At 35.3% G+C, this 24,735-nt stretch overlaps 4 protein-coding genes across 4 annotated transcripts; all 4 read left to right on the top strand.

The window, feature by feature from the left end:
• The first annotated feature begins 2,524 nt into the window (after positions 1–2,524).
• On the top strand, positions 2,525–5,706 carry LOC106333436 (probable WRKY transcription factor 12). The gene is made up of 4 exons (XM_013771878.1): positions 2,525–2,747; positions 2,862–2,950; positions 3,259–3,429; positions 5,372–5,706. Exons 1-4 carry the CDS (start codon positions 2,601–2,603, stop codon positions 5,535–5,537), a joined length of 573 nt encoding a protein of 190 aa, XP_013627332.1. The 5' UTR covers positions 2,525–2,600; the 3' UTR covers positions 5,538–5,706.
• Positions 5,707–18,070: 12,364 nt separating this feature from the next.
• LOC106332436 (cyclin-U4-1-like) lies at positions 18,071–19,260 on the top strand. Its single transcript, XM_013770894.1, has 2 exons — positions 18,071–18,463; positions 18,852–19,260. The coding sequence occupies exons 1-2, from the start codon at positions 18,123–18,125 to the stop codon at positions 19,105–19,107; spliced, it is 597 nt and encodes a 198-aa protein (XP_013626348.1). The 5' UTR covers positions 18,071–18,122; the 3' UTR covers positions 19,108–19,260.
• A 1,514-nt stretch (positions 19,261–20,774) lies between these two features.
• On the top strand, positions 20,775–22,517 carry LOC106336141 (trihelix transcription factor ASIL2-like). The gene has a single exon (XM_013774887.1). The coding sequence runs from the start codon at positions 21,357–21,359 to the stop codon at positions 22,416–22,418; it is 1,062 nt and encodes a 353-aa protein (XP_013630341.1). The 5' UTR covers positions 20,775–21,356; the 3' UTR covers positions 22,419–22,517.
• Positions 22,518–22,893: 376 nt separating this feature from the next.
• LOC106328696 (putative casein kinase II subunit beta-4) lies at positions 22,894–24,486 on the top strand. Its single transcript, XM_013767185.1, has 4 exons — positions 22,894–23,483; positions 23,559–23,668; positions 23,741–23,906; positions 24,008–24,486. Exons 1-4 carry the CDS (start codon positions 23,066–23,068, stop codon positions 24,139–24,141), a joined length of 828 nt encoding a protein of 275 aa, XP_013622639.1. The 5' UTR covers positions 22,894–23,065; the 3' UTR covers positions 24,142–24,486.
• The last annotated feature ends 249 nt before the right edge of the window (positions 24,487–24,735 follow it).

Here is a 24,735-nt window from a genome sequence, read left to right as displayed (position 1 = left end):
TTAACATACTATCCTCGTAAATAAAAAGAATATAAAACTTAACTCGGTCATTTTAATGGTTGTCTATTTTTTTTTCTCTGTTTGTCATAGTGTCGGTAAGAATAAATAAATAAACTAACTAATGGTACTAGTACTATAATTCCTTTAAGGGCTAATTAAGCAGGTGTTTAAGTTGATAGTTAATTACGGAGTTGATTGGACCGGTAAAGTAAATATGAAACTTAGTTTAATCCACCTCAATCATGTTTTATGATAATGTCATAGAAAAGATTAAAAAAATGTTTAATTATATGTTTTTTATTAGTTGTTGTTGCGTTGTGTTGCTATTGTGGAGGAAGTTGGCCTGCTCTTTTCCTTAGGTGATTTGTGTGTTGTTGTGTGTAGTTATCAAATTCACGATAATATAAAAGTACAACATTTGTGTTTTACTATGCGCGATATATTTTTAAAGCAGTCGTATAACATATAACGTTTCTGTGAATATATGATTATATTCGATAAATTTGGTTATGGGCAAAATGAATAATAAGTCGAATATTTTACCCAAAAAAAAGAATAATAAGTCGAATTTAAAAAATCCGCCAATTATAATCAACTGATTAATATGACTATTTATACATTTCCATCATCCGATCAATTTCCAACCAGTGTTTTTAAAACCGGATCGGAAGCTGAACCGGATAATTTTTGGGTCACGGTTCAATATGGTTCGACCGGTTCAATATACTTTAAAATATTTTTAAAATAAAAAAAATCTATTTACATATAATTTAATAATTTTCTTAATTTTAAATTCGATTTAATTCAAATATGATATTGTTTCTGAAAATTTGAAATTTAAATAGTCATAGTTTTTTAAAAAAAATTATCTAATTTAAATGATATTAAATAGATATATTGGCGGAGCCAGAAAAAAAATTTAGGAGGGTAAATTTATAATTAACATATGTTATAGAAATCAATTAACTAAATTTTACATTAGTTCTCAGTTTCTCAAAAAAATATACATGTAAATTTTGTTTATTCAAAAATTCACATAATGGTCAACTGACCCCGTGAATTTTTTTTATATATATATAAAATTTAAATACCTATTAAATGAAGTTTTATATTTATGATCATTTATATATTTACAATAAAAAAATTTAAACCAATGATCACAAATTTTTAATTTGAGACTTTCAACAATTTTAATAATTTACAATCGTTTTTTAAATTCAAAATATAACAAAAACGAAAAAAACTAAATTTTTATTATATGGTTATTGTAATTATTTAATTTTTAGTATTATAACATCAAACAAAAATGATATATGATAATAAAATTGTTATCAAATTTTTATTATCCAGTATCATTAATTACCAAATATAGTTTAAATCACATTAGGCAATTTCGTATATTTTATCAAAAAAATATATGGAAGCTATTTAATGTGTTTTGTGAGAGCATTTTAATGTGTTTTGTGAGAGCATACGGTGACGACATGTAAGCATTTTTGTGAGAACCATGGTGGTTACGACAACTAAGCATTTCTTTATCGAAATGCTTATCAATTAATATATAAATGATATATGCATTTTTCTTATCTTAATTTTCAGTAACTGAAGTAAACATAAAGCGATGCTAATCAGCTTAGGTTAGTTTCTTGATATTATATTAAACCAAGAAAAAAAATCATAGGAATCATTTACGAACAAATTTATGAAAGTGAATTCGACATGATTTGGGAAGAGGTAACTTTTCTGGGTGTCGTTTCCATCATCAGCTTTAGGGCACATCTTGAGATATGGATGGAAGCTTTGATGTACCTCCACCACACTCAATTACCTTCTTGACAATTATTTCTCTCTCTCTCTAATCTCTATATTGTCATGTGTAAGGAAAATCTTCAAATCTTATACATTAAAATAAATCTTTACTTCAATTAATTTCTTATAATTTTGATTCCTTGGATTGCTTCAGTAAGCTGATCAACAACAATTAGTCCAAACTCCAAACCCTTGTTCATTATGGGATGGTTAGGTTCAATAAATGATGCAGGTTACTTGCTTAGATAAATGAAAATAAAGTCGTAATTGACTAATTTAATAGGAAGATAAATTCAACACATCATTATCAACTTATTTTACAACTGGCGCAAACAAAAGAGTATCGTTTTTTTTTACTAAAAGATAAAGTTGAGAAATTACATTGAAAATTATATTCCACAAAAGATAAATTGAGAAATAAATATGGTATATATCCAAATAATTTTGTTTTGTTTGGCATATGATTTTAGACATATAAACTTCACATGAAGCTGACTGCCAAAGACACGAATGGTTCAAAACTTCAAATGATACATTTAGAGGGTTTTTGAAACGTGTGGGGACGTACATACGAAACCCTATCTCTCTGTATGAAAGCAAGAGAAGAAAAACCGTAAAAGTAACATTTATAAATTTTATTAAAATAAAATATAGACAAAATAATTGTGATATACTATTTAGAAATTAATACGAACAATAAAAAGGGAGAATGGGATTAAATCAAATGTAAGGAGGAAGGAGGAAAAGAAAGAAGAGTAGTAGTCAATACTTACGATCTACAACAAGAGAAAATGAACTTCCCATTTGAAGAAACTAATGTCTTAACCTTCTTCTCTTCTTCTTCCTCTTCTCTCTCCTCTCCTTCTTTCCCCATCTATAACTCTTCTTCTACCACTAATACTACTTATGCACCTCTAGGGTTTTCGAATAATCTTCAGGTCTAGCTATGATCTCTCTTTCTACACATATGTGCATATACGTGATTGTCTTGTTTTCTTGGTTTAAATATTGATTGATCTTAATTTGGAGGGTTGTATATATGTGTTTTGTAGGATGGAGGACCCTTGGGATCAAAGGTGGTTAATGATGATCAGGATAACATTAGAGGTGGAATTAACAATGATGTGCATTCTAATTCTTGGTAATTTAGTTCATTTAAATTCTAAGATGAATACATTCCTTTCTTCTTCTGTGAACCATCAACTAATAGCCAAGTAAAGAAAGTTACAAATATTGCCTTTAACTTCATTAGTATAGATTAATCATCTTTCTCTCCAGTGTTTTGGGTGTCCCCAACACCACCCTATTATTAATTTATGGGTTTTCCTAGAAATGTTTTGGGATCCAGTAGAACCTTAGCTAGGCTATGTATAAATCCTTATGAGTTATGGCATAAGATTAAACCTAAGGCATAAATGATGTTTACGTTATAGAGTGGTTGCATTGCAGGTGGAGATCAAGTAGTGAGAGTGGAGAGATGAAGAACAAAGTGAAGATAAGGAGGAAACTAAGAGAGCCAAGGTTCTGTTTCCAGACAAAAAGCGATGTGGACGTTCTGGACGATGGCTACAAATGGCGTAAATATGGTCAGAAAGTCGTCAAGAACAGCCTTCACCCCAGGTAATTAATTCTTTAACACAACCACGTACATCTATGTAACTATTTAATCAACCATATTAATTAGTCTAATTAACTTTACCTATACTTCCAATAAAATGTGCTTAATGATTCTCGTATAATCACATTGACTGGTGATTGATAGTTTCGTAAAAGCTGGGGTAGGAACTAAATTTAGGTGTATCCATTATATTCTCTCTTTAGACTGTTGCCGAACCTTACCTCAAGTACTAGAGACATGACTGCTAATACATCCTTATACAATATGTATACGTTTAAAATATATTTGTGCAATATTACATGTATTGTAAAGAGGTTTTTGTTTTGAATATAATTTTACATTCATTCAATATATATATTAATGTATGTTGCAAATTTAGTATTTATAGGTTGTCATCAACAACATTTTATGTTTTTATCTATTTTCTATTGTGCAATATCTACACATATTTCTAACTATTTTTGTTAGTACACTATAAGGCTCGTGACATTCACACGTTTCTATTTTTTTGTTTCATTACTATTATTTTCGTATGGCCAACTGAACCCCTGTTCGTTTGTACATCTGCGAGATGCATCCAGATGGTCCATCTAGGTGTCTTATCTAGATGTTCCATCTGGGTGTTCGTTTTTTCATTTCGTCCATGCATCCAGATGAATCATCTGAATGCAACTATGTTCGTTTGCTTTTCAATTTTTAACTTTCATCTGCATCCAGGTGGACTTGTTAATAAAATGATTAAAATATAATTTTTTACGTTTCGGCAGAAAAATAACATTTTTACCGTTTTGGCAGAAAATATTTTTGCGGTTTTTGAGGGAAAATGTGTTTTTGGCGAAAAAGTGTATTTTCGTGGTTTCGGCGGAAAATACGTTTTTGCGGTTTGGACGGGAAAAGTGTATTTTTGCGGTTTTTGCGGAAAAAGTGTTTTCGACGAGAAAAATTTGTTTTCACGATTTTGACGGGAAAGTTTTTTTCGTGATTTTGGCGGGAAAAGCTTTTTCACGATTTTGGTGGGAAAATTGTGTTTTCCGGTTCTGGCGGGAAATTGTGTTTTTCTGATTTTGGCGGGAAAATGTGTTTTTTCGGTTTTGGCGGAAAAATTGCGTTTTCTGGTTTTGGCGGGAAAATGCGTTTTCTGGTTTTGGCGGGAAAATTTTGTTTTCCGGTTTTGGCGGGAAAATTGTGTTTTCCGGTTTTGGCGGAAAAATTATATTTTCCGGTTTTGGTGGGAAAATTCTGTTTTCCGGTTTTGGCGGGAAAATTGTGTTTTTCTGGTTTTGGCGGAAAAATTGCAGTTTTCCGGTTTTGGCGAGAAAATGCTTTTTGCGGTTTTGGCCGGAAAATGCTTTTTGGAGTTTTGGCGGAAATATGTATTTTTGGGTTTTGGCGGGAAATGCGTTTTTTTGGGATTTGGCGGGAAAATGCGTTTTTCGGTTTTGACGGGAAAATGTGTTTTTTCGGTTTTGGTAGAAAAGTGTGATTTTATTGGTTTGACCGAAAAATGTGTTTTTTATGGAAATGTGCGTTTTACGTTTTTTTTTGCGGAAAAACACATCTTGCGGTTTTAGCGGGAATGTGTGTTTTTCAGTTTTTGCGAGAAACTGTATTTTTTTGTTATAGCGGAAAAATGTATACGTAAGAAAATAGAATTTACGGTTTGAAAATAATATTTTGATTTTAAAAAGTCATTTTTGTCATTAATCATTTTGGACTGAACTAGATGCATCTGCATCCAGATGCACCATCAAGACTCACCTTCATTTGGGTGAGAATTTGAGATGACTTTTTAAAAATTCAGCTGAGTGATCCATTTGGATGCAACATTATAATGCAACGAACATCGATTTGCATCTTCACCGAACAGGGCCTGAATCAAATCAAATTGTGTTCAATGATATTTAATTTATTAATAAATGTATAAAAATGTGGATATATATACAGGAGTTATTACAGATGCACACACAACAACTGTAGGGTGAAGAAAAGAGTGGAGAGGCTGTCGGAAGATTGTAGAATGGTGATAACTACTTACGAAGGTCGTCACAACCACATTCCCTCTGATGACTCCACTTCTCCTGAACGTGATCATTGTCTTTCTTCCTTCTAATCTCTTTCTTTACTTATATATATATATATGCACATACATAGATATGTGTGATATTTTGCATATTTGATATTGCTTTTCATCAGATGTTTTATATATATTCTTGACTTTTCGTTTGTAATAGACTTATATACTCTCAATGTGGATTAGTTATGATGATCAGGTGACGTGGTATAAGATAGTAACGATATATAGGTGTACGATCTTTTTCTTGATAAGAAAAGTGGGGGGCTGAATTAGTTGATGTTGCGAACAAACGTAAATTAATTTTGAAGAAACAAAGAAATTAAGAGAGCAAAATACAATTGAAATATATATCCGTTTAAAGTTTGTATATTGTTTTTTTTTGTCAAAAAGTTTGTATATTGGTTATGTGAATTAATAATTTATAATCTCTTAGATTTGTATTTATACTTGATTCAGAATCTCATATTCATTTTTCTTTTTAAAACACCATTATTTAAGTAAATGTATTTTTCTAATTTTAAAAAGGCATATTGTATACCGTGGAGCTCTTCAGTCTTCACACCCTCCAGATGTCGATTTTGATCACGAATTTTAACTTTATGTTGATGCATAGAATTTAAAATCACTTCTAGAATCAATGTTGGTTAGTATAAGACATGTGACATGTAAGATTTTCACATCCGTCTGTGAGAGTATTATCCACGTTTCAACTTCATGGAACTGGTAGGACGGATTTTAAATATGAGCCATAAAGTATATAAAAGAGTCAATAGTTTATTATAAAAGGTATAAGTAGTAACAACACCCAAGCAAACCTAGCTACAAACTAGCTCATGGTCTACAAAGACGTATATATGGTGTATATATATATTACATATCACGTATTACGCATATTGTTAACTAGGGCTATATCTAGCTAGCAAGAAAAGCTTTCTCTTCCTAATGGTGAAGATGTTATAACTATAGATAATCGACTCATGCAGCCGGAGCGTAATCATAGACTACATCATCGTCATCATCACCTTAATTCTTGAAAGATACTGCAAATTGAGTGTGACCATTGCAATGGAGAACCAAGTCAAATTCTATTGCAGACATTCTCTATTTTACTCACTCTACTCAGTTGAAAAAAGCTTTAAAGAAAATAAAACTAGGTTTGATAGAACACATTGAGATGGTTACTTGCTATATTTATAGATGTGAAAAAGGTAATGGCGAACGATGAACTCATTAATACTGGAGAAATTTTTGGTTCTAGATTCACCGACCAATAGTGTTTGAGTATTTGATATTTGATATCTTTTAAAAAAAGAAACAAAATTGAATTTCCAAAAAAGATTATATTTTTAAAATAAACAATAAAAATACATAAAAATAGTTACAAAAATAAATAAATAAATATTGTTAAACCGTTAGCAAAATACTAAATCCTATACCCTAAATCCTAAACTTCAAACCCTAAATTATAAACCTTAAATCTTGGATAAACCGTAAACCATTGAAAAATTTTAAACACTAAATCATACATTAAAAACTAAATCTTAATAACACTAAACCCTAAACCCTAATCACTAAACCCTAAACCATTGGATAAACCCTAAACCCTTGGATAAATCATAAACTCTAAATCAAAAATATTTAAAATTAAACCCTAGAGTTTATGATTTATCCAAGGGTTTAGGGTTTATCCAATGGTTTAGGGTTTAGTGATTAGGGTTTAGGGTTTAGTGTTATTAAGATTTAGTTTTTAATGTATGATTTAGGGTTTAAGATTTTCCAACGGTTTAGAGTTTATCCAAAGTTTAAGGTTTAACGTTTAGGGTTTAGGGTTTAGTATTTAGGGTATAGGGTTTAGTATTTTGCTGAAGACTTAACAATATTAATTTATTTATTTTTATAACTATTTTTATTTATTTTTATGTATTTTTAAGGTTTAACGTTTAGGGTTCAGGGTTTAGTATTTAGGGTATAGGGTTTAGTATTTTGCTGAAGACTTAACAATATTAATTTATTTATTTTTATAACTATTTTTATGTATTTTTATTATTTTATTTTAAAAATATAATCTAATTTGGATATTTAATTTTATTTCTTTTTCTAAAAGATATCAAATATTAAATACTAAAACACTATTGGATGGTGAACCTAAAGGTTCATCTTAGGGTTGAATCCAAGAATTTCTCTAAAATTGGGTCGGGGCATGTGACTCGCTGCTTATAATGTGTGCTTGACACAAGTGGAGTGAGTAACCCACCTATTTTATGCCCTGACTCATCCGTCACTTTTTATACAGTTATTGGTCCCCCTCTTATTACACGATTTGTTAACACTTCTCGTTTCATTGTGACATAGTTTTCTTAATGGAATATTATCTTTTCTGAAGTAAAGATCGACAAACATAACGTTTTTTTCTTTTGGATTTTAGAAAATAAAATAAAAGAAAAAAACTGTATTGTAGGGCATTGATTCCCTCTACCAATAGCCACATCACAGTATCATGCATAGAACCTTGAGGGACAAAAAGAAAGATTGATGATCTGATGTCTAGATTTATTTTGAATTTAACTTCATTTCAACATTATTATTGTGAAAAAGAAAAATCTCTCGGACCAACAATACAATAGTTTTCTCTACAACTGGACCTGTGGGAAAGTAAGAGATACTATGTCTTTTTATTAAAACACACTTCATTTAATAGAAATTAGTTGAAAGTCATAAATGTCTCACTTACACCAAACACATGCTTTGCTAACAAGTCAGCAGCATAGTTATTTTCTCTAAGGATCCATTTAAAACAAACAGATTTAAAAGCGCTAGAGATAAGTAAAATGTCGGTGACAACTCCATATAACTCCGGGACTGAGTTATCGTTGAGGACGCTGTTGATGATGATCTTTGAATCCGACTCCACTCTCAGCTTCATGATGCCTAAATCTCTGCAAGTCTGGATCGCTTCTCTCATCGCAAGACTCTCTGCCATCAGTGGGGAAGAAACATTGTTCTCTATCCTCGAATAGGTAGTAGTGTTAGCATTTCGAGATATAATCCATCTAAGGCCAGCTCGGGATGCAGATACGCTCCAGGCCGCATCCGTTTTGAGGATTGAATCTACTGCATTGATCGGTGGAGGCAAGCCTGTCTTGTGTGTCTTTGGGTTCTTCACATGTTCCTGCTGCTATTCTCTAGCCATTTCAATACCTTTTGACAGAAACTCCTATTTGAAAATACCAGTCCGTTCCTGGTTGTCCATAAACTCCACATGATCCAAAGTGCCAAATGATCAGTTGTAATGCCTGTCGGAGGCGAGCATGGTTTCGTCCTCACTTGGTTCCATAGAGCCCTCAAATATATCATTCCACTGTAATCAATTTCTTCTGAAAATGGTGCTGCTTGCCACACAGCTTTTGCAAACTCACATTGAAAGAACAGAAGAATAATATATTCGGGTTCTCCACATCGCTTACAGTGGGGATCTTCATGAATGTGTCCAGTCTTTTACCCACAGGTAATGCACCTCGAAAAAATTTCCAGATTAACATCTTAACCTTTGGAGCTGTCTGTAAATTCCAGACTTCCTTGTTCCAATTTCCCTCAAGTTGCAAGTTCTCGGCATCGTTTGAAGCTGCAAAAGCCGCATGATACCCTGACTTGGTTGTCGATTCTCCACTCTTCGTGCCATGCCAGCAAAGTTTGTCTGAAGTCCCTACCTTACTCGCTTTGATCTTGAGGATTTTTTCCTCATCAAAGGGGAAAATTTCTCTGATTTTCTCTAAATACCATTCGGTTGAGTTTGCCAAGAATAGGTTTGAAACTTTCAAGCCCATCGAGAGCTCTGTTGGTGGTCCTATAAATCATTCCTGCTGCTTGACATTGAGCCACAGGTCTTGCCACAGGTCAGTGGATGTTCCATCTCCCACTAACCACCCCGAGTTTTGCACTATCAGATCACGTCCTATTAATATGCCCTTCCATCCGTGTGATTCAGATGATTTGCTTTGACACTCGAGCAGGTTACCCTCAGTACAATATTTTCCACAGAGAACTTGACTGCTCAAACTGTGAGGGTTGTTGATAATTCTCCAGCTCAGTTTGCCTAGGAATGCATCATTGAAGCTTTGGAAGTCTCGCAGGCCGAGGTCCTCCCTTCTCTTTTGGTTGAGCTAACTTGTTCCATGCTATCCAAGCCATCTTCTTTTTTTCAACTTCTATCGTCCCATATAAAGCGGGTAACCGCAGATTGGATTCTTTTAATCAGTGAGAGAGGCAATTTGAAGCAAGACATGGCAAAGGATGGTATCGGAGAGAGAGCGCTCTTCAACATAACCAACTTTCCGGTAATGGACAAAAAACGGTTTGACCAGCCACTTGCTTTTTGTTTGATCATGTTTACTATCCCCGCAAATAGATCTCGTTGACAGTAAACAAGCCATGATGGGCCTTGGTATATCAGCGACTGGTCCATTAACTGAAGGAAGTATGCTGGCTTAAAGACAAACTCTGAAACAGAGTAATGAAGAGTTCGTACAAGTACAGAACAAGAAGACAAATGCACCAGCTGGAGTAAACTGTGGAATAGCTTTGTCTAGCCGTTACGATGTCTTGCAAGCTGTAGAGTGTGTGTGACGGAGACACGTGTTCAGTGGTCCAAAGTTAAGGGAACTAGGGTTAATCTTGAAGTTGTATATATACTCGTTAAAGAAACGTTAGTTGTTAAGGAAGTGAATACAGAAGAAAGTTTTATCAAGTTCTCTATGTCTCCTTTTATTCTCATTCTCCTCCTTTATGTGGATGATATACTTCTCACTAGCTCAAACCCATCCTTGTTCAAGTCTCTTATCACTGAGCTCAGTAGCCGATTCTCCATGAAAGATTTGGGTAATCTGTACTACATCTTGGGAGTTCAGGCTCAGAGTACAGATTCTGGTCTTTTCCTCTCTCAATCTAAGCACACTGAAGAGATTCTTCACCATGCCAATATGTCTGCTTGTAATCATGTTCATACACCTCTCCCTTTGCGACTCGATCAAGTTTATGAAGATACTCGGCCGTTCCCTGAGCCTAGCTACTTTCGGAGTCTTGCTGGGATGTTACAATATCTTACTATCATTCGGCCCGACATTCAGTTTGCTGTGAATTTCATTTGTCAAAGAATGCATTCTCCAACTGAAGCTGACTTTCAATTGTTGAAGCGGGGTTCTTCGCTACCTTCGTGGTACTTCATCCATGGGGATTTACTTCTGTAAGAACTCCGTTTTGGATGTTGTCGCGTATAGTGATAGTGATTGGGCAGGGTGTAGAGAGACAAGACGGTCGACTGGTGGCTTTTGTGTCATGATTGGTTCCAACATTGTCTCCTGGTCGGCAAAGCGCCAACCGACTGTCTCCCGGTCGTCCACTGAGGCTGAATATCGAGCTCTTGCAAGCACGGCCTCTGAGTTAACATGGATTTCGTTTGTGATGCGTGATATGAAGATCAAACAACCAAAGCCGGCTGTTCTTCACTGTGATAACCTCTCTGCAGTTTATCTTACAGAAAACCCGGTTCTTCACGGTCGGTCCAAACATATTGAAACGGATTACCATTATGTTAGGGAGCGAGTGGCTCTTGGTGTCCTGGAGGTTCAGCACATTCCTTCTACACTGCAACTTACAAATATCTTCACTAAATCTCTCCCGCGCCATTCCTTTCAGTGTCTCAGAGCCAAACTGAGTGTTGGTGCTCCACCCACCATCAGTTTGTGGGGGGGATGACAGCAAACAAGCCATGATCTGGTCCATTAACTGAAGAAAGTATGCTGGCTCAAAGACAAACTCTGAAACAGAGTAATGAAGAGTTCGTACAAGTACAGAACAAGAAGACAAATGCACCAGTTGGAGTAAACTGTGGAATAGCTTTGTCTAGCCGTTACGATGCCTTGCAAGCTGTAGAGTGTGTGTGACAGAGACACGTGTTCAGTGGTCCAAAGTTAAGGGAACTAGGGTTAATCTTGAAGTTGTATATATACTCGTTAAAGAAACGTTGGTTGTTAAGGAAGTGAATACAGAAAAAAGTTTTATCAAGTTTTCTGTCTCCTTTTATTCTCACTCGTTTCCGTGTCTGAAATGCTCTTGTAGTCCTAAATATTTCATGGTTCCTCCTTTTTTTGTATCTGTAATTCGTCATTTACAGCCTGCTTTAGAGTTGCAAGAGCTTTGCTTGAGAAAGTTATTGAAGATTTCTCAGCATTGATCAACTGGCCAGAAGCTGTCTCATAACGCTTCAGAAACTGTCTCATGTTTGTTGTGTTTATCTTCATTTCAACACTATTATATACGGTAAAGATATGTTTATTCTGGGCCCAACATTACAATAATTAATTTGACATTGGACCTTCATACGGTAGAGATGCTAACAAATCTTCCGCAAGCCTACAGGGAATATTATTTTCGTTTTGCTCTTATATTTTTCCCCATTGTAACCACAACTACTGGTTATAAAAGATGTTCCGAAGGATTGTTTTACTAGACATCACGATATTTTTTGATGATATTTGTAGAACGATATCGTATGCAACTTAAAATGAATTATACAATGTCATTTTTCTTTATATAAAGTACTACAATTATATGAAAAATATCACTAGAAAAAAAAGGAGTATCTGAAGGATGGAGAGAGTCACATGGAGCAGCACATGAAAATTGGCTGCGAAAAAGATACGAGAAGAGAGATACATACACGCAGGGGCGGATGTACTGCGACTAAGGGTGGGGCATCTGCCCCCTATGGATTTTAGAAAAAAATGGATTTTGTTTGCTATTTATAATAGTTTTTGGAAAGATTGGTTAAGTTTGCACCCCTCCCCCCCATAAAATCTCAACATTGAATTAAATGTCCATGTTCTTTAAGGTTTGCAAATTTTGCCCTCCATGATAACTCTTTCTAAATCCGCCACTGCATACACGTTACCCAGTTAGTGATGATCCCCACCAAACCCAAATGCTACAAAAAACTGTGTATACTATAATAATTGCAATAAATCATATCGATATCGTATGTATAAAAAGATATCTTTATTCTTAGTTCTCTCATGAGGCATGCTTTACTTTTTCTTCACTCCAATCCCAATCAGTTTGGAATCTAACTTGACTGTCATGTTTAGTTCATTGTTTTTTATTTCTTGTAACTTCAGGTACTAATCTAGTATACGTTCAGTGCTCGCATCATATGAAAAACAAATACTATAGCATAAATTAGTTAATCAAATGTTGTTTACTTACAGTTTGTGTCGTTCATGAATGTAGCTAGGAACTATACTATAATGTAATTTGGAAGATAAATTACATCAGTTTGAATGTAGCTAGTAATGCAAATTACTAATCTATAATCTATTCAATAACACTATATTTCTCTAACAATCCTGATTATTTTGGGCTATAAAGAAATGTTACCAGATGGGGATTGATTCACATATTCGCATTATTAGCAACACATGCACTTCGCAAGATCACTATCGTGATGACTTTCTAGGTTTAAATAAATCTCCCCACATGTCCATGTAACATGATTAGTGTGGGAGCCCACCGAAAGTTACATATAATTTCCCCAAATCACATCACTACGTTTATCCGCCTGGATTTGATATATGGTGGTTTACATTAATTGTGTTTCCCTCTTGTTACGACTTAAGTTTTCGAATTCAATAACAATCATTAACCCAACTTATGAAATATTAAATAAACTAGATCTTTTTTCCGCGCTACGCGCGAATTAGGCGCGGACATGTTATCCGATATCTGAATTCATATCCGAATCTGATTCGAAAAATCCAAACCGAAATCCGACTGAAGTGGCAAAATACCCGAACGGATATTAAATTAGGAGAGACTGGATATCCATACCCGAATAGATAATATTCGAACTCGAATGGATATCTGAAGATAACATAACATATGTATACTTAACCCTATGTTTCTAATTTAGTTCTCTTATTTTATTCAAAATATTTATATTGATGTTGCATATGGTTCAGAGATTAGATAATATGCATATAATTACGGACAAAGTGATTTACTTCACACTTAAAATGCATGTCAAGCATTTTTCATACATAAATAAAAATTGCACTCAAAATCTCAAAATAACAACCAGATTAATTTTTCAATTTTAAATTTTTATCTCCAAATCTGTTAATCGTCCAACCAATAAAAAACAGAAAATCAGTTAAGTTAATGGTAAAAAATTTAGTACAAAAACTTGAGCAATGAAGAAAATAATTTTTTGTCTAAATCTAAATATCAGAACCCGGCCCGAAATAACAAAACCAAAATAAAAAAATATCATAACCTGACCCGATATGTAAAAATACTCGAACGGGTTCTAGAGCACAGTTTCAGAGGACAAAAAGGAAGTGAGATAGATTTATATGAACATATAATTCTTAAGAATATTAGATATCTTAAATCATCTTGCACCGAGTAACACTTTAGAACCATCGATGACTAAATCACGTCTTCATCTTAGGTTTTTGGGAATGATTCTTTTGTGGTATGTAGTTGGGATTGAGAAATCTTCTAAACGGTAGCAACAAATATCCACTTGTTTTGTTTTCTTTTGTTTTATGAGTATTTGACTGGTGTTTTTTTTTGTTCTTGAAGGCATTTTCATGTCGTCGGTTCTGACAAAAGAAGTATCACAGTGACACAAACAAAACCTCGTATCGTTAATAATTTAGTATTTATCAGAATCCTTCAAAATTTGAAAATGTGGTCTTTACTTCTGTATGTTGAAACTCTATTGGCATGTGATATTAATGAAAAATAAAACATACATCAAAAAAGTAATAAAAATAAAACATTTTTACTAAAACAGAAGAAAAAAAAAGATCAGATACTTGGTAATTCAGTAACCTCAAAAGACTTAGCAATCACCTGAGAATTATCGAGCAAGATCCTAATTATAGTAAGGTCCATAAAACATAAAAGCATCCTACAAATCTATGAGAAGTCTATGAACCTCATAGAATACATAAAGAAAATAATCTTTCAATTGCACGTTTGGTTACCATGTACATACGAAAACAGATAAACAAAATAAAATTAATCACCCACATGTGTCAGGTAATTCCAAATACACAAATAACCAGAAGAAACTTGCTAGCTAGAAACCTGCAAAATAATGTGATATCAGTTTCCATTCTGAGTAGCAGAAACTAAAGGTAAAGCTATAAAACAACGAAAGTGGTGCTACTCCACAAAATTAAGGATACCAAATGGTCAAAAAATTTCTTTCAGTCACTACAACACAGCTGCATGAGAGAACAGTGAAAATGCTTAAATTACCATGGTTATGTATGATGCAGATCCAGAGAGACCTTACACTCTCAAACCTTTGAGCTAATTCTTTCTGATCCAAAAAAATAACATGTAAACACAGTTTAAAACCATAGTGAATGATCTAAAAGAAATCTCCAAAATACATACATGTATATAGTAAAACAATACATTGATCTCAAGTCTAGGAAGCTGTTTTACCAAAAAGAAAGAAACTCGTAGTCTGTATCAACCATAAATAAGATCGTAAACTAAAAAAAAATTCATGAATTAAAAATACAAACTTTACCAAAAGCTCTACATCAAAATAAACAATGGAACCTCAACCAACCACATATATACAAAACTAATCGCTTGTAACCAACCATCCGGGTTCGAAATTAATAAGAAACACAACTGTATTATCAAACAAACTTATATCTTACTAATGAAAAGAAACAAAACGTTGTATGATTCGTTACAATATCTGGAAGTCCTTCTTTTCCAATAACATATGTTTTTTGTTGTCCATTGTCAAGAACTACTTCCAAGGTAAGTCTGGTCCATCTGAAATCAAAAGTAACATTTTGATATGAATTAACCGACAATACTTGTTCTTCACTATCAATGTTTGCATGATACTCACCTCAGATTCAAAGGTTATTGTGTCGCCTTGTTCTGTCAGAAGCTCCCTTTTGCTGAGGTTGTCCAAGTAGTCCAATGTCTCTAATATTTTGCTGATGATATCTGAGAAAGAGAGGTAAGTATGATATGAACATGAGAATCTAAAAGGGTTTTCCCTTGATGTTTCTAGCAAGAGAAATCAATGAGTCGCCATTATGGAAAATGAAACCCGAAGACAGAACATAAACTGTAAAAGGAAACATACACAAACAAAATTCAGAATCATGTAAAGAGAAAGAACATAAAAGGCATGATGTTGGTTTTATTTCTACCTGTCAGGCCATATTCACACTCACAACTTCTCCGATGCCGTTGGATAACAACGGTGACTGTAGCTTAACGGAGCTCATCTCCTCTATCCTCGACCGCATCCCCAACCTTCTCAGCTTCAAATCCAAATGGTCCTTGATCCGCGTCAAACTCGCCGATCTCAACACTCACCTCTCCGATATCGCCGCCTCTTCTTCTTCCAACCAGCTAGCTCTGGATCTCCTCCTCTTCGCTCGAGATACGCTCCACGACGCAGCCTCCGTCGCGGCTAGGTGCGAAGGTCCGAATTTATCTGAGGGAAAGCTCAAGATGCAGAGCGACGTCGACTCAGTCATGGCTCGACTCGATCGCCACGTGAAGGACGCTGAGGTTCTGATCAAGGAAGCTGCGGCGAGGAATCTAGTTATCCGATTACAGATCGGTGAACCGGAGTCGAAGAACTCGGCGATTGAATCTTTGCTTCGGGAAGATGATAAGAACGTGATGATCTCCATAGCTCAAGGAGTTGTTCCCGTTCTGGTTCGGTTGCTCGATTCGTGTAGTTTGAGCATGAAGGAGAAGGTTGTAGTCGTGATTTCAAGAATCTCAACGGTGGAGAGCAGTAAACACGTGTTGATAGCTGAAGGGCTGTCTCTACTGAACCACCTCCTTCGTGTGTTGGAATCAGGAAGTGGTTTCTAAATCAACATCAAAGGTTTGATTAGAGCAAGGTGAAGTTACTCGTTGAAACGGTTTGGAGAGAAGAGTAATGGAAGATGTGGAAGTCGAAGGGTAAGAGAAGAACGAAGTTAGGGTTATGATGTTATCAGTCGCGGAACGAAGTGGACTATAAGATGCAGAACAAACAAGCCAAAAATAAACGAAGCCCAAAACAAAATTAATCGAAGATGACATATGACGTGGCCGTTTGGTGCAATATGACTGGTGGAATTTACCATCCGACGTGGACACCTTCATAGAGCCTTATATCCTGCTTTTAGTATATTTTTGATTTTTGTTTCTCAGCTCCATGTTCAATTGTTAATTATATATTTTGGGGTATTTTTGTTTTTTGTTCGACCCCGACGGTGATAGAACAAGAGTTAATTACTAAAAAAACTAGTTTAGATAACTTTTTAAAAATGCACACCTACATGTACATACTGATCAAATTAAAAAAAAAACAGAAAATACTTACTTATTAAATAAAATAAATAAATCTTTTATATAATAAAACACAAGTCACGTGACCAATAAAATTTTGACACATGTAATATATTTAAAATTTTAAAGAAAAAATACAAGAAAATAATGAAAAACTTAAATGATTAAAAACAGTTTTGTTTAGTAACTGATTTCTGTTTATTTATTTTCTAGGTAAACAAAAAAATGATAATATATCTCACACTACACCCATGATCCCACTATCTTGAAACTGTGTATTTTTTTCTAGATGAAATTAACTCAAGATGTCCTAAATCTAAATTCATTTCATCTTGCAATTATAAATTGTAAATTTTAAAAATCTCTGGAACGGCTTCGCTGATTCTCTTAAATTTCAACTTCTACCAAAATTTTTTAAAACTTCTAATGATGTATCTACATCGCCAAATCTACAATTCTAGCTAGATCCATATCGAAATAGTTTTGGCCAAATGATGACGTGGATTGATAGACGTACTGCAAAGTTGGAAGATAAATGTTAAAGTCCAGGTTAGTAAACTAAAAACGTCTTTAATCCCCATGCTCAAAAAGTTTTTTTTTTCATTTTTTCATGAACTTAGAACATATTTATAACTTTTCTACTTCTTTCTGTACTATTCAAGATTCATAGCATAATAAACACAAATGCACAGCATATTTTTTTATTTATTTTTTGTATTAATGTTAAATATGCACAACATATTTGTTCACGAGACAACAAATAGAGTTTAAGAAACTCAGGTGATAGAGAACATGATAAATATTCAGGTCTACTTTCTAGATCTACGAAATTAAGACACATATTCAGTATTTTATGCAAGAGATATTATTTTTTACACCAAAAAAGGAGATATGATTTCCTCTATTAAATTTCTTTTAAATGATTTTATTGGGGTTTAAGAAGATATAAACAACAAATTTTTAATTTTATTTTAAATTTACCAGAAAATATAACCTTTGAAATACATTTATTTTCACTGTTAAATTATATAACCCTCAAAATAAATATTATTTCCATTTTAAATAATGAAACAATGCCCGTGTGCAGCATGGGAGGTAAACTAGTTATAAAATAAACTAGAATTTAAAAACTACCCAATATAACGACCAACGTTAAACACACGCCATTAACAACAGAGCAGACATAAATAAAAAAGAGTAACTTTCTCCTTTTCTATCTCTCAAACACACAAAAAAATGGCCGAGCTTGAGAATCCAGGAGTAATGCCGAAACTAATAGCCTTCTTATCGGCGTTGCTAGAACGAGTTGCCGAGTCAAACGATCTGACAAGGCGAGTCACGACTCAGTCACAGAGTAATTCCGTGTTCCATGGACTGAGTCGACCTTCCATAACGATTCAGAGCTATCTCGAGAGGATTTACAAATACGCGAATTGTAGTTCTTCTTGCTTCGTTGTGGCTTATGTTTATCTCGACCGTTTCACTCACAGACAACCTTCGCTGCCGATCAATTCCTTCAATGTTCATCGTCTCCTCATTACCAGTGTCATGACCGCTGCTAAATTCCTCGATGATCTGTAAGTTTCTTTCTCTCTTTAATACAAATTGAATCTCTTGAGTTGAGGGTCAACCTCAGAATTCACCATCACAGCTTAACAACCCTGTTTCTGGAAAGCTCTGTTTCTTATGTTTATGTATGAATCTCCCGACAAAACTCGTTTTGAACAAGAATTGCTAGTCTGATTCTGTTTTTTTTTTTTAACCCTTCATTGAAATTTTAAATCTTTTTTTGCGTTCAGACATCCTAATTAATGTTCAATCAATCAATTTCCTGTTTGATGGGTGCTCTGTTTTGTTCCTCTGAAACTGAGATTCTGTGGTCTTAGATTTTGCAAGGAAAGATTCGATATTTATGTATTAATTTGATTTCTGATTCACTGAACTCTCAACCTGGTGACTAAACAGGTACTACAACAATGCTTATTACGCCAAAGTGGGAGGGATAAGCACGAAAGAGATGAATCTTCTGGAGCTAGATTTCTTATTCGGGTTAGGTTTTGATTTAAACGTGACGCCAAACACATTCCACGCTTACTTCTCTCTTCTTCAAAAGGAAATGACTCTTCTTCAACCTCTCTCCCTCGTTGTTGTCCCGCCAAGAACTGTCATTACCTTCAAAGACGATGAAGCTTCTCATCAGAAACAACAACTTGCTGTTTGATTCTATTTCATCAAGTTTTAAATGTTTTTCGTCCATTTTAATGAATTGTGTAGTTGTAAATGATGTAGAGATTAGTCGGCAGGGACTGTTATCTTGTCTTAATCAATCTTTGATTAAGAAATTCAAAACTCAATATCAGACAACTTCTCTGTCTATTTATATTTAGATGGGATCATTCATCTTTACAAGACTGGCTGGGATAAAGATTTTAAAATGTCACTAGTAACACCAAAAATGTGTTATGATGATTTATGTTTTGTTTTTGTCTGGTATTCAAATATTACCCATGTCAGAAGAGAAACATGGGTTATGTTTTTAGTAATAATAATAACTAGGAGGTACAATGATTGGGATCTGTGAATAAGATTTGTTGTTTCTGGTTCTATGAAGGGAACAAAAGAACATGTGCAGAGCAGAGACAGAGTGGGGGTGATAAAGAAAGCACAGTATATAGACAATTTGAAATAGGCCAAGAGACTGTAACTTGTGAGAGCTTATACAAGTAATGGATACTGACAAAAAAAACTACAAAAGGGAAGGTTTTTACGTTTTTGGCTCTCTAATCTCTTCAATATACAACTCAAGAGCACAAAACAAAGATATAAAAAAAACAGATGAATAGGGATTTGAGTCTGAAACTTTGTATTTTAAGAGGTGGTTGATGTAGTAGTACTTCTTAGAGATATTCTTATCTTCTTAGCATGTTTCCGGATTGGACTTAGAAATCACTAAGAAGGGCATGCATAATCCCAAATTAGGAGAAAGTGCAGCCATTGCAAATCCATAGGTCAAGACAACATCATTCAGTGAAACTTTGCATCTCAAGGTAGAAAGGGAGACCCTTTGTGAATAATGAAATTAAGTTCAATAGAAGTGAAAAGCCGGACCAAGTTTAAGAAGATGAAAATGCATAAGAAATCCATCGCTTTGATCCCATTAAAGTTGTTCCTGCGTAATAAACCGGTTTGGTTTTGTTTCCAGTGATACAAGTAATCTTCTTGCCAGACACCTCCAGGTGGACTTAGTGCGGCTTAATGGTGAATCCTAATGACCTAGTCCGGTATTATTAGTCCATTAGACAACTTCTAATGTATTTTACTATTTTTCTTCTAAAATAGTTTTTTTCTAATAGAGATAAAATGTATTCTAATATATTTTCCTAAAATAATATTATATTAAATATAAAGTAAAAAGTAGAAAATGTTATTTATTTTTATAAATATAGAAGAATAAATAACAATATTCATTTTAGAGTAAGAAATATAAGTAAGTTAGAGCCAAATTGCATCTAAACATTATTTCATAGTTTCAGTATATGTTTTAAAATAAAAATTTGACATTTTTATATAATTTCCATTAGCTAATAATTGTAAATTAAAAAAAAAAAATTATCAAAAAGATTGTCTTTATTGAAATAATACTAGTTTAAAACTATTGGAAATAAATAATCATACAAATAATATATTTATTATCAAATTTATAATATATTTATTATCAAATTGAATACATTTTAAAATTCATGAAGCACGAAAATACATTTTTACAAACGAAGAGTAATCTTTAACAAAAAAAAAAAAAAACGAAGAGTAAAATAGCAATTTGTTGGAAATGCATTAAAGTTTAAATAACCCTCGTATAGAAGAGGCTGATGGTGTATATTAATGGGCCTGTACCTATATTATTAGCCCACTTCCTATTTCATAAATGGAGTTTAATTGCCTTAAATCAACAATCATAAGACTCTATAGTAAATGATTTGCTACAAAGAAAAAATGTGAGAGAGGGAGGGAGGTTAATAAAGAGGAAGACGCCAAGTATAAGCCACCTACCGGTCCCGTCATACACGGCTCACGTTAGCCTTGTTCCAACCATGAATGCGGTGGCGTGTTGGCTTGGTCCTCGAAACCAACCACTTTCTTCTCTTTCATCTTCCACTATTATAATCCCACGTGTCGTTATCATCCTCCACGACGGTGCCCCCACCACCTTCCGCCACCACCGCATAAAGCCTTTTCCTTTATTACTACCAAACTCTGCTAATGCACGCTTCTATCTAACACCTTATCCTCCGCCCTCCACCATTATCATGCGCCTCCCCTCCACTTTCTCTCTCTCCCTTATCTCCTCATTATTACGTTGAAGTCGCCGCCGCGTAAATCCATCGAATCACAACCGTTTCTCTTCACGAGATCTGACATTATTTAAAATCCTAAAGTTCTGATCTTCTCCGGTCTTGTCTGAACCGATCCATGTCTGATCCAGATTCTCCGTTGGAACAAGATCCGATTCAGGATCCGTTACCGGTGCGTAACCAATCGCCTCCGCCGCAACCAGACGATTCCGTTACCGATCTGAAGGTTGCCTCCACCCCCGCGGTGGCCAAGAACTCTAGGCGCTTGCCTCCGCCGTGCTGGTCTCTAGAGGAGACGATCGCGCTCATCGACGGCTACCGCGACAAATGGCACGCTCTCAACCGTGGAAACCTCAAGGCGAATCACTGGGAGGAAGTCGCGGAAGCGGTGGCCGGTAATTGCCCCGGCGTGACGCCGAAGAAAACCGCCGTTCAGTGCCGGCACAAGATGGAGAAGCTGAGGAAAAGGTACCGCACGGAGATCCAGCGAGCGAGATCTGTGCCGGTGGCGAGGTTTGTATCCTCTTGGGTCCACTATAAGCGAATGGAAGCCATGGAGGATCGCCCGGAGAGCAAGCCCGGCGGTGGAGACGAGGAAAGAGCCGAGCTTTACGGCGGAGGAGGTTCTGTCGCGAGGTCAACGCCGAGGTTCTTTAACAGGAATGGTACCGCCGGAGGGAGTAGCAGCAGCGGTGGGATCAGAATTCGGATTCCGACGGGAGTGAGTATAGCTCAGCCGGGGCCGAGGTTTCCCGGTAAGATCGATCCGAAATACACGGCGAGTGCAAGTTCAAGACTTGGTCGTGTCGGAGGAGGAACCAGTTACGGAGCTAGGGGTGTGAGAATTCAAGAAGGAGAAGAGAGAGCAGGGAAACGAGGGAGGGAGATGATGATGATGATGATGACGACGGAGGAGGAGGAGGAGGAGGAGTCTGATGATCCAATGGTGGAGATAGCGAGTGCGATCAAGCTACTTGGAGATACGTTGTTGAGAACAGAGGAGAAGAAGATGGAGATGACGAGAGAGATTGAAGCGATGAGGATGGAAATGGAGATGAAGAGGACAAAGATGATATTGGAATCTCAACAACGAATCGTTGAGGCGTTTGCTAAAAGCATGTCTGAAAATTTGGAGGAGAAGAAGAAGACAGCAAGAAGAGTATCTTCCTTACCCCCATGACTCTTGAATCTTATGTACTCGTGTTTTCTTTTAACATCTCATTAATGTTAATGTATGTGTTGAACTTTTATGTTATAAAGTAGAGAGTTTTAAAGCTTATCTAATTGCTATAATTTATCAATAGTTTGGCTTCCACCACATGAATGAATACATAGAATGAAGAAAGTGGTTTAGTTGATTAAAGCTTTAAAAGTGACATCAATGGAGTAATAACATCTGCATTCTCTTCTCTTAGTTGTCACAAAGCTTATCACATAAAGAGAAAAACATTCTTGCTCATTCAAAATAAAGTAAAAATTCTTGCTCATTCAAAACTAAAATATGCTTAAAAGAAGTGCTTGCGGAGTAATCATAACTTCTTCATTGTTACCTCGTCTCTGAATCTTTGTTTGTGGAATTGTTTTCATGTGTTCGAAGATAAGGCCCAATAAGAAAGCCCACTAACAAATAACAGAAAATAAATAATCAAACAAAGAGTAGACGAAGAGAAGAAACAACAGGGAAAAAGCAGAGCACTCTTTACCCCTTCTTCTTCTCCCTTCTTCTTCTCTTTCCTCTTACTCTTAGATTTCTCCGCCTCTCTCCTCTCTCTTAACGATAAGAAAGTCCAACACTTTGAATCGAATCCAACCTCTTAGTACCAAATTATGTACAAAGATCGAAGCGGAGGCATAATGGGCAGTGGTGGGTCATCGAGATCGGACCTCCTCACCGGAGCTATAGATCGGAAACGGATCAACGAAGCTTTAGACAAACATCTCAAGAAAACTTCGCCTTCCACTTCTAAAGGCAAAGACTCAAACCCTTCAACCTCCACCGCTAAATCTCACCTTCCGGATCAATCTGAAACCGATAGCGAAGAAGAAGGATCTGAAGTGAGTGGCTCGGAAGGTGATGACGACACGTCGTGGATCTCGTGGTTCTGTAGCTTGAGAGGGAACGAGTTTTTCTGTGAAGTGGATGAGGATTATGTGCAGGATGATTTCAATCTCTGTGGGTTGAGTGGTCAAGTTCCTTACTATGATTATGCACTTGATCTCATCTTAGATGTTGAGTCATCAAACAGTAAGTGGTGAACCAAGGTTCATTCATATAAAGCTACTTCTTTTAATAACTTTTTTTTTATTTTGTTTGAATTAGGTGATATGTTTACTGAAGAACAGAATGAGCTGGTGGAATCAGCTGCTGAGATGTTGTATGGTCTTATTCATGTTCGTTACATTCTTACAACTAAAGGAATGGCTGCTATGGTAAATGAAACAAGAGTCCTTTTATGTTATGTTATATGGTCTTTGTGAATGACGTTGAATCTCTCTTTGTAGTTGGAGAAGTACAAGAACTATGATTTTGGGAGATGTCCGAGAGTCTTCTGTTGCGGGCAGCCTTGTCTTCCAGTTGGGCAATCTGATATTCCGAGGTCGAGCACGGTGAAGATATACTGCCCTAAATGCGAGGATGTTTACTACCCGCGATCTAAATACCAAGGCAGTATCCTTTTTTTTTTACATTTTATTAGCATAGCATGATGCAGTCTTGCCGGTTAGACATTGGATTAGCTTTTTCTTTTGTTTCCTTAATGGTTATTGCAGACATTGATGGAGCTTACTTTGGGACTACTTTCCCACATTTGTTTCTCATGGCTTATGGAAACTTGAAACCGCAGAAGCCGACTCAAAGCTATGTTCCTAAAATCTTTGGATTTAAGGTGCACAACAAGCAATGAGATGCTATCTCCTCTCACCAGTCCAATGAGTTAACGCAATCTCGGTGGCTCAACACTTCCTCTTGATGGTCGCCGGATTTTAAAAGGGATCAATACTAGATTGTGCTTGGGGAGAATGAGAAGAGCTTATGAGAAAAGGTCAAATGGTTGTAATTTTGGAAGAAATTGAGCTTATATAGAATGGTTGGGAGAGAGGAAAACATAGGGTCTTGGAAATTATTTACCTGTGGGGATTCAATTAAATCATTTACAGATGTGGTTTTAAGTTTGCTCAACTGTTGTGTATAATAAAAAAAAATACTTGATGAGAAATTTTCAAAGATTTCTCATTGTTGTTTAGAGTTCCTTGTGTTCTAGGCAACTCAGCCATATCTTTTATATTCAACTCTTTAGTTCTAGTAGATGATGCGTCACTGACATGGATCACTTTGTTACAAAGGATTGTTCACATAGTCTCCTAAGTGTACATCATGAATCGTGTAGAGTCTTGTAGTATACTGCCAACATTCAACAAATTTTCTTTGCCCAGGCTTAGATATTATTAGCTACGATTTTCTTAGCATTGCAATAGGTTTGATTCTTTAAATCTATACT

Source organism: Brassica oleracea, chromosome C3, assembly GCF_000695525.1.
Source record: "Brassica oleracea var. oleracea cultivar TO1000 chromosome C3, BOL, whole genome shotgun sequence".
NCBI classification, from domain to species: Eukaryota; Viridiplantae; Streptophyta; class Magnoliopsida; order Brassicales; family Brassicaceae; genus Brassica; species Brassica oleracea.
Note: the sequence above shows the minus strand (reverse complement) of the source record. Positions and strands in the feature narration are given on the sequence as shown.

Coding starts and splice junctions, on each gene's coding strand:
- LOC106333436 (XM_013771878.1), top strand. CDS start 2,601: ATGAACTTCCCATTTGAAGAAACTAATGTCTTAACCTTCTTCTCTTCT. Junction 2,748..2,861: donor GGTTTTCGAATAATCTTCAG/GTCTAGCTATGA, acceptor TGTGTTTTGTAG/GATGGAGGACCCTTGGGATC. Junction 2,951..3,258: donor GATGTGCATTCTAATTCTTG/GTAATTTAGTTC, acceptor GTTGCATTGCAG/GTGGAGATCAAGTAGTGAGA.
- LOC106332436 (XM_013770894.1), top strand. CDS start 18,123: ATGGCCGAGCTTGAGAATCCAGGAGTAATGCCGAAACTAATAGCCTTC. Junction 18,464..18,851: donor GCTAAATTCCTCGATGATCT/GTAAGTTTCTTT, acceptor GTGACTAAACAG/GTACTACAACAATGCTTATT.
- LOC106336141 (XM_013774887.1), top strand. CDS start 21,357: ATGTCTGATCCAGATTCTCCGTTGGAACAAGATCCGATTCAGGATCCG.
- LOC106328696 (XM_013767185.1), top strand. CDS start 23,066: ATGTACAAAGATCGAAGCGGAGGCATAATGGGCAGTGGTGGGTCATCG. Junction 23,484..23,558: donor AGATGTTGAGTCATCAAACA/GTAAGTGGTGAA, acceptor TGTTTGAATTAG/GTGATATGTTTACTGAAGAA. Junction 23,907..24,007: donor GCGATCTAAATACCAAGGCA/GTATCCTTTTTT, acceptor TGGTTATTGCAG/ACATTGATGGAGCTTACTTT.